The 9,992-nt window shown below is 41.3% G+C and overlaps 1 protein-coding gene across 2 annotated transcripts in view; it reads left to right on the top strand.

The window, feature by feature from the left end:
• Positions 1–2,055: 2,055 nt before the first annotated feature.
• Positions 2,056–9,992, top strand: part of LOC126756776 (spondin-1-like) — an 80,975-nt gene continuing 73,038 nt past the window's right edge. Inside the window, exon 1 of one of the 2 annotated variants that reach the window (XM_050470148.1) lies at positions 2,056–5,869. In XM_050470148.1, coding sequence (XP_050326105.1) covers positions 5,644–5,869 — 226 coding nt within the window. In that variant the 5' untranslated portion in view covers positions 2,056–5,643. The remainder of the gene's footprint in view (positions 5,870–9,992) is intronic. The other variant, XM_050470143.1, reaches the window with a different exon arrangement.

Raw genomic sequence — 9,992 nt, 5'->3', positions numbered from 1 at the left:
GGCCGTCTTCTCGCCCTTACAGTCGACTAGAAGCAGACCTGACCTAAACTAGAATCCATGGAATGAGCCACTGTATCCACACCCCCTGAAAATCTCATTCATGATGCAGTCTTGCAGTGCAGTTAGTTCTTCTGACCACAAGACCTCCGCCGGGTAGTTGCTGGGTGGCACCGCCAATACCATTTAAGGCCTCGGCGTATTTGTGCAGACCCGGCACCACCGAAGAGGGGTTGGGAGCGCAGTGTTGTCCTCCGACCGCCTCTTGGAACTCTGAGGTTTTTGAGGCAATATCTGCCTGCTCTTTCGCTCTGCGGTCTGCTTCGTTGCCTCTAGAGGTGCAGCCTTTTCCGCTACCACGCCTCTCCGACAGAGTTGCGTTGTCCAGGCGGCGCCTCTAATTGCCGCGTCTAGCAGCGGGCGCGGATTTAGCTTCTACGCGTCTGTTAGTGCCAGGAGAAGGGTTGCTGCCGCTGCTCTTGCTTAGAGACAGCCTTTGGTGACTTTTCATCCTGGAGGTGCCTCAAGTACCACTTGAGAGTGGCACCGCTCATACCCGCCCTGCGAGGATCATCCGACACGATCGTTTTTCATTACCGAAAATATTCCTGTGACCGGAAACCCAAATTAAGGGCAAATCGAATTAACCTGCCAGTGCGTTTAAAGTCTTCCTCGTCTTTATTTACTAAACTGTAGTTGGTTTTTGACAACGACAAAGCTAGTAGAGCCATCTGGCTGTCTGTGTAAATGGCTGCTTTCTGTATCTTCCTGTAATGATTCAGTAAAACTCCACAGGCATTCTCTATGTCTAATGCTGCCGGTTACCAGCTGAGTTTGGTAGACGGAGAGGTCGAGAGATATCAAGAGAAGTTGTAGTACCACCGATTGAGGGAAGTTGAAATTGGGGAAATTTGGTTTTATTTGTGAATAGCATCAGTTCTGCCTTACTAGGGTTTACATCTAGTCTGTTATTCGCGGTTCCTAGGTGTAACCTCTGTAGGGCTCTTTCCATAATCTCACTGATTGTGGAAGCGAATGCCCTTGGTATTCTTGAGCATTTTTCCGACCTGGCTAAAATGAAAAGGAGGTACAGTAAAGTGGATTTATCAATATTTGCTCTGTATTGTAACGCTAAGTTTGACCGTAGAAAAGTCTATTTGTTTTATAACTGTTTATTTAGATGATAATAAAAATTTCGTCCTTCATCATAACATGCGAAGTGTTTTGACAGTTTCAAACCTTTAAGCTTAACTGTCGAAGCCACAAAAGTTACTAAAAGCTCTCCGCCAGTGTTGTTAAGTGACAAGTCAAAGTACAGCGCTTTCAGCGAAAGCACCGTTAAGTTTGCCGGTATTCTGCCGAAAAGACAACAAATACAAGAACTAGCACTTGTCACATGCTTGCAAACACAATAAACCGCAATTTCTCAATGAACTTGCCGCTCGGCTGTGCAACGTGCTACCCGCAGCCGAACGCTGTTGCTTCTGCTCGGCTGTTTTTGGTTTATGTGTCTAGTATTCGCATGTGTTAGTGCATACAACTATGACTGCAGTCAACGAAAGCTCTTTGGCATGCAGCGTAGTGAGCTTTTAGTGCATAAAGCCGTTGCAGGCGGCTGTCTCGTTTACAGCCCACCTCACACAGTTCGGTGGACAAAGGCGGTACGACTTAGCTGCTTTGTGCTTCCTCTTCTACGTTGACTTTAAAGCGCACTTTTTTCGTTCGTTTGGCTTTGCACGTGTACGCTACCGTATTCGTTACCGCTTTGGCGCTCGTGTCGCCAAACGCCGAGTGCTGCTGCCGCCGCTTCAGCGACCAGGACTCAATGCAAATTTCGCGAGGCTGCTGTCGGCAGTTGGTGACAGGACACCGAGGGCAGCTGTGTGTTTTGAGTGCTTCGTGTGTGTTCAGTTAAGTGGCTCTACGTGTTGTAACGGCGCGTTGTACGCGTGTGTTTGTTTGTTTGTACGTACGACCGGAGGATACTAGTGGCAACAACTGCAGCGTCGAGTATAAAGGGTCATATAATATTTATAGTATTTGTGTGTGTGTTTTTTTCACAACTCTCGCTTTCTTTCGACATTTTTTCGGTTTTGTTTTTTTGTGTTTGCTTTGCGAGATGGCTGCATTGTGGAAGGCCAAGTGAAGTGTCGGCAGTTAATGGTGTTAGTGTATTTTAAGCTTCACGGCCAAAAGGATGCAAATCACTATGCGACTATAGGCGAGTCCTTTCATGGTGTTTTAATAAAACAATCAGACGCGTCGAATCCGTTACATTGTGTTCGTGTGTGCTTTACCGTTTGAATGCGTGTTCGTACGTCGTATCGTGCCTTGGCATTGCTAACAAATGCACGCCGCATTCGTCGGTCGTGTGAAACGTGTTTCAAATTTGCACGTGTGTCCTTGCGACGCTGACGCTTCCTTCACTCGCATCTGTTTTCGCACCACAGACACAACGCGTGCATATGTATTGGTGTGCGAGTGTGCGTGTCACAATAGAAACATTTGTAATAAAAGTATAAAAATCGTCGGGAAGTGGAAATGTGACACGTTTTGTGCAGAAAAAATATGAAACCGTTATATGGCGTAGTGAAAAAAGTTGCACGCGATTTAATGCAGGCTTAAAATAGTCGTTAGGCGTCAGGCAGATAAACAAAATTGACTGAGAAAAATGATCAACGAATTGCAATCAAAACTAGTCGAGTGACACAGAACTGCCATTTCGTTGAGGAATGAAGCTTAGGAGCTTTTGAAAAGAAGTTTGAAAAAAGAGCGAAATTTGAAATATGAATTAATAGAATGTTGGTTTGACTCGGCTTTGCAGAATAGTTACCAAAACACCGCCCGCTCTGGCTCTGGCTCTGGCAGATAATTCAAAAAACTCTTGTCATCTTACTATGAACAAGCTCATTGTGTCTCAACGGGAAAAATTTACCAGCAACTAGCTCATTGTCCCTCGAGGGAGAAAAATTTTGGTCCAACTAACTTAAAATGACTACACAATATTTTTTATTATTAATAAGATACTCCTTCCAAACAAGCTGAAGCTTCAAACTAAAATGTCTTAGTTCCTGGTAAGGCTTCAAAAAACCAAGAAAAGTTAGCTCAAGGATTTCCAAAGCAACTCTCCTAGAAACACTAGTCCCTGGTTACCAAACTGTGACACAAAAGCTCCATTCAGACAATTTTTTTCACCAGCAAAGTCATTCTTCAAAGACAGGAACGGGTAGTAATCACTTGGTTCCACATCCACACTATAGGTGGATGCATAAGTACCATCCAAATCAGCTTGTCTTGAAGCGAATTTTTCAGCAGCAAACTCATTTGCTTCATTGATAGAAGCAGCTAGTTCACTTGGTGCCAGGTTGGGCTAGAAGTTAGATGCGCAGAAACCACCCAACCAAGTTCTTATAGCTTCTGGCGAGTCGTTGTCGATGTGCTTGGCCTGACATTGTCCCGATGGAACATATTTCTTCTCATATCGGCTAAAGTTGGACGCATCTAGACGATTTCTTTTTTTTTTGACGTTTCCGTAGGTCAAATTGCTTATAATACAGATTCAAATTAAAAGTTCGGCTGTTGTGGAGCAGCACATAGTAGAAAATTCCCTAGCTCCGGAGCTTCTAGCGAGTCATTATTGAAGTGTGTGGGCTGGAGTTGTCTTGATGGAATACTTATCGTCTCCTGTCGGCCAAAACTTGCTGTTTCTGGATGATGCTGCATTCTGACAGTCCAATTGGTCACAATACAGGTCCAGTTTACGAGTTTGGACGTCGAGCAGCAGCTCATAATAGAAAGTGTCCTGGCTTCGGATTTTTTGGCGAGTCATTATGGATGTGTGTAGCCTCGCGTTATTATCTATGGGACACATTTCCTCACCTATTAGGCAAAGCTGGCCGCTTCTGGGCGAATGATTATCATGGACTGTCTTATTCGAAACAACATAGGTTCGAAATAAGAGTTCGGACCTAGGGGAGAAGCTCATAGTAGATAATTTCCTGCCTCGGGAGCTCCTGCGAGTCGTTATCGATGTGCATGGCCTGGTGTTGTGCCGTTGAAACACATTGCCTCTGCTTTTGGTCGAAGCTGACCACTAGCTCAAAAGTTTGTTCAAAAACTCGACTTCAAAAACCCCAAAAACCATCACCTCTCTCGCAGTGGAGCTCAGGAGTATACTACGCAGAAGTCGTGTATGTTAGTATATGTTATCTAGAGCCTTCGGATCATATAAGAACCCGATTTTCCTACGCATTTCCTACTCAAAGTCTTATAAGGGAAGTCTACTCGTCGTGATGCAATTGGTTCGAAATTTTGTTCAAGAACTCGATTTCAAATATTCCTAAAACAATACCTTTCGCGCAGTAGAGCTCAGGTGTATACTAAGCAGAAGTCGTGTAAAATTACTTGCTAGCTAGAGCTTTCGGGCTATATATGTAGTTCTTATAAAAGACAATATAGAGCACAATCCGCTCAGTTACTGAAAGTTCCATTGAGACCTTAATTTCTTGGCATTGATATTGAATTTAATATAACTTTCGGATATAATTGTGTTGTATGTTAATTATGGCTGACAGATCGGGAAGACTGCAGGAAATGTTTAGAGCAATGAAGTGTCACTTAACAAGACTACACTGTAAGCAACTTGGGTCCCCACAGTATGATACACTGGAGGAGAGACAGATAGTGAGGCTACAGAGTCTGTTAAATTTCGCGTTAAGCGCAGGCATTCTTAAGGATGAGTCACTGAACTCCATCTGATATCGCAAAGGACCAAAAGGTCTTTGCGTGGTTCATTGGCCCACCAGAACAACATAACCTAACCTAATCTTATGGCCAGATGCATATCTGCTATGTTTCGTTTTGTCAGAAAAATTAAGTAACTCAACCATATCTTTTACCGCTAATACTTATTCTTACTACTTATTCTAAAGCAGTTTTCTGGACATAGATAGACTTAGCGTAGATTCAGGCAAGATTCCCCGTTGCAATAGCCACCAGGTTATAATAGCATTCATGGCCCCCAAAGGTTAAAGTAGTGAAAAAAAATTGACTAAGCCAATTATGCAGAGTCATTTAAAACAATTTCTTTCTGAACTTGTGCCCTCTTTTTGCTAACCAAGGAGGCGCAGAGAGACTGTAAGCCAACCGCGATAAAAACGGATATCACTTTAGCGACTCGTTGGGCAAGCAGCCAACAGGCAATCAGCCACTGCGACTTGGCTGGCATTTAACACAATCATTAAATAATAACTTGCTGGCATTTCCATTTGCATTTCATGCACCCCTCATTCCCCGCTCTACACATTTCATTTTTGCAATTATGCCAGCTGGACATTTGAACGCATAATGCTGCGGCGAACACTTGTTAATGAGGCCTGAGCCTAGTAATTAAAGAACGCTGTCTAACTACATAACTGCAGCGCAATGGATGAATGCGCCTAAAAATGTGCTATAATATAGAGTGTATAGAAAAGTGTAAACTGCATAAGTAAATCGATGTGCGCGCATGTGTTGCGATGGCTAGGGCAGCACGCAGCTTCCGCGCGATTGCATACGGGACACAAATAATTTCACTCGCCACTGTGAGTCGACCAAAATAGACGTGCGCTAGGTTTTAAGAGTGTGCGTGCGTGTGTGCGTGTCGCGATGGGTGAACGCATAGCAGCAGCAGCGGCGACGGCCGTCGGTGCACGTCATTCGCGCATCAGTCCAACACCGGGCCGTGGCAGTAAGGTCGCCTATACGCTGTGTCCGCGCATGGAGCCGCCGGATGAGAAGGCGGCGTTGCAGGTGCAGCGGCGCACCTCGGCAGCGAAGGCGCCGCCAAATTGTGTGGCCATACCGATGTCATCCATACAAACTAACACAAAAGGTGAGTAGAGTACCCATGGCATCTCGAATGCAATGTTGTTGTTAGTGAATATTTATTTTAAAATTTGTGGACTTGGGTGTGCGTAGTGGTTTAAAGCTACAAAGAGGCCACTGATACTGTTTTAAAAATGTGTGTAAATTTTTTGACAAGAAACCAATTTTCTTTCTAAAATTAATTTTTTTCAGTTCAACGGTAGTTCAACGTTTTCTAAATTCTTCTTTTATAACTTCCAAATTTTCTCAAAATCATTATTCACCAATAGATGGCGCTATGAAAGATACTACTACTGTAGGTAGATCAGGCTTCATCACAAAGCTTCTGGTTATTAGAATTATTGCTTGAATTAAACTTGAATGCCACAGTTATTTTTGAGGTTTTATTTCTGAGTTTCGTAATATTTCTTTAAATTTCACACGAAAATTTAACGATTCTTGATCCAAAACTTAACTCCCCTACGATCACCACCGAAATGTAGTGGATACTGAGACTTTTGATATACTGTCGCGGAAAAGTTTTAGATATTAAAAATATTTGTTGTTCTTCGGTAGGTTAAATTATGCTAGATTAGCTTAAAAGGTCCGGTTACAAGCGCCAACAAGAATCTCACTTGGACAGCTTGAAACGCCGGTCCATTGTGATACCTAAAACTCTGTTATAATGATCATAATGATCCTCAAGATCAAGTAGTTTGGTGAAAAACCGGCCTTTGATGCTAGGTCAGAAGTATCAGATATCAATCTTAGCTTTGTTGCGGATGGCTCTAAACGAGATATTAGTGGATCTAACATCCTACTTACTTCACGACGAACTTGTAATAGGTTCCAGAACAGATCAGGGATATGGGATATCAGATGAACTAGCCACCATACAATTAGACTCCGCAAAGAGGGAATATAAATTAACATGTTAAAGATATAGCTGAGTCTCGGCGGAGCCAATACTTAACTTGTTCGTAAAGCAGGCAAACGTCACATGAATGGAATATGGATCACACATGTCGACTGTTAAAATTCAAAAGGAATGACATAAGAACTTTAGGAAGAGTGCTAGGAGCATAGGCTAGTTCAGAGAGGTTGTTTTAGTCCCGGAGGTTTTCTAAAAGTTGTTGTAAAAGTTGTAGGTTCCCTTGAACCAAGGATGAATGCTGGGTGTCGGTTTCCATTCTTTCGTTATAACATTTACAAATAATATTTTTTTCTTTTATATCATCAGAACAATTATTAAGGGATTTCTAAACTTCATACAGACATCATATAGTACGTTGAGGTTTCAGAGTTATTGGCTTAGAAAAAAAAGATACGTAAGATCTTTTAAGTTGCTTTTCTAATTCCAGGCTATTTCAGTTTCCATGCTTCTAACGGGTGGTCCAAGTAGAGGTACTTTTTCAATAGCCTTTTTTGACAGATCGCGCGTGAGTCATGTCAAGCTGTCATGTAATTTTTGTCCAGTAATGTTCGCCATTTCATCATGGAAAGACTTACCTCTGAACAACGTTTACAAATCCTTCAACTTTACTACGAAAATTCACTTTCTACGATCAGCTATCTTGAGACTCAGCATTCATTATTGGATAATCTTCGACCGAATAGACCATGTCTAGCACGCAGTGAAGAAAATATAGCAGCCGTAGGAGAGAGTGTACACGAAGACCGTGGAGAGTCGATTCGGCGCCGTTCCTTGCAGCTCGGACTGAGCAAGCAAAATTTCCGCATTTGGGACAAAGAGCAACTTGAAGAGATTCAAGAGCTGCCATTTCATGCAGAAAAAAAACGGTTTGGTGTGGTTTGTGGGCCGGTGGAATCATCGGTCCATATTTTTGCAAAAACGATGACGGTGAGAACGTAACCGTCTCAAAGGCTACCGTTATCGCGCAATGGTAACCCACTATTTGTAGCCTGAAACTGAAGGCTGTGATGTCGGCGACTTTTGGTTTCAACAAGACGGCGCCACTTTCCACAATGGATTTATTGAGTGAACACTTTGGTGAGCAGATAATCTCGATTGGTCAATAAGATCCTGTGATATCACATCGTTAGACTTTTTCCTGTGAGAAAGTTCTAGCAGTGGAAATGCTCGAACGAGTCATCGAAAATTGGACTCAACGGATGGACCATCTGCGACATAGCCAACATTTGAAAGAGATAGTCTTCAAAAATAAATGCCAAAGAAAGATAATAAATATTCCCCATTAAATTTGAGGTTTCTATGTTTTTTCTTTAAAAAAGGAAGGAACCTCGAAATGGATCACCCCTTAGAAGTTTCTTAAGCTGAAACAACTATTTCGACTTAATCTAACTTATATTCACCAACAAAAACCTACCGACCTAAAGCCCTCAAATAACATGTGTTTTTTCTTTTTAAATAACTGTAGGCTATATTATTTACTCTCACCGATTTCCACTCAACCTTTTCGCATTTGCCTAAACCATTGACGCCACATATTGCGGTAAAATGCTGCATTTACAGATGAATTTCAATGTCGCACAATAAAATGGTTGAAAATAAAAACACTAAATGAAAGTAAAAAAAAGTGTTCGAATAAATTGCAAGCGCCAACAAAAAAAAGAAACAGAAATAAATGAAATAAAATGAAACTAAAAGAAAGCAAAAACCACTAGGCATTAAGTCAAAGCTCCATGAAGTGCCCATTTACCAGCATTCTCATCGACTCGCTACCCTTCATTTGGCAACTGTGCATTCATTTTCCTCAAGTAGTATGGACCTGGGTGGTGCAGACGGGAGTGCGGCAGCGCTGCGATTTGTTTTGCCATATTTTCTATTGTTTACGACTCGGTCACAGGAAAGGTTGCATCTTGGCCAAAGTCTTAAATGCGCCTTTTGTGTGTGTGGCTTTTTTTTGCTCGCTTCTGTGGCTTGCCATAAGAGCCAACAGGTATTTAGCCTTGTGTTCGTGGTTAGATAGACAAAAATATAATGCTTACGATAAAATTGTGGTTGCACATATGCGATATATGTGGGTTTAATGCTTACTTTTTAAGTTATCGGTATGTATGTATTGCTGCTGAGGTCTTATAGTTTTCTGTATGAGTGAAGGAATTTTGAAAGCATAAGCTGTAGGCTACAGAAAGTTATTAAAATCCATAAGGCAACATATGAAATTTATGTTTTATTCGTTCCAGCAGCACATAAGCCACACGAATCGAGCGTATAATGTCCATAATTTTTTGCTTCAAGTTAGGTTAGCTAGACACCATGCGTAGTTAAGTGCTTCAGCTGTCTTTACGCGATAAAGAAAAAAATAATGATGTATTAAAGAAAGCGAAGAATAATTGTTTCAGAAAAAAGTTTAACCGAAATTCAATCATGACCGCTAGTTCAGAGAAACATCACCTTATTCAGCGTCCATTTGCCCATACAGCCGAAAGACTTCGATAAAAAGTTTGTGGTATATATACTCACATGCTATTTCCTCAAAATCAATTAGATGTCTTTGAAGTTCTGATAATTTTTAGTTGTCGAGATCGTCCGCTGTCCTTAAAACTCGTATGTTCATAATTCTGACCAAGTTTCTATCTAAGAAATAGTGCATCTTGAATTCTGGGTTTACTTGATTTGTGCAATGTTAGTATGAGACCTAATGTTAAGCCTTTAAAATAAAGAGGAATGCAGCAAATTCAATAAATTCGATTTATGAGAGCGGTTGGCAGTTTAAAACCCGATTTCTTTAGGTTCGATTTGTTAAGAACAAATGCTGATGTAGTGATCTATGCTTGGAACCGCCTAAAAAGTTTTACAGCTCAAAAATTTCAGCTCGTCCAAGTAGTACTACAATATAGTTATACAGGTATATAGTAGTGGGATCTGGGCACCTTTGAAAGCTGTCACAATTTTTTAAAGTCTTCATTAGTCGACTCAGCTGTACAATGGCTTGATGAGAGTAAATATTTCAAATTTCCAAAAAAATTGTATGGCGGTGTCCTAAAGAATCGGTTTTATGCAAGATATTCATTAATAAATCTGCTATTTAAGAGAGTATATTGGGTAAGCTAATTGTGAGATAGAATATAAAGTCATACGAATGAAATCAGCGAGGTGCTTCTTAACTAAACAAAAAAAAAAAAAAAAAAAAAATCGGAAAAATATATATTTTGAGAGTTTTTAA

Source organism: Bactrocera neohumeralis, chromosome 4 (genome assembly GCF_024586455.1).
Source record: "Bactrocera neohumeralis isolate Rockhampton chromosome 4, APGP_CSIRO_Bneo_wtdbg2-racon-allhic-juicebox.fasta_v2, whole genome shotgun sequence".
Taxonomy (NCBI): domain Eukaryota; kingdom Metazoa; phylum Arthropoda; class Insecta; order Diptera; family Tephritidae; genus Bactrocera; species Bactrocera neohumeralis.
This window is presented reverse-complemented; position numbering and strand designations above follow the sequence as displayed.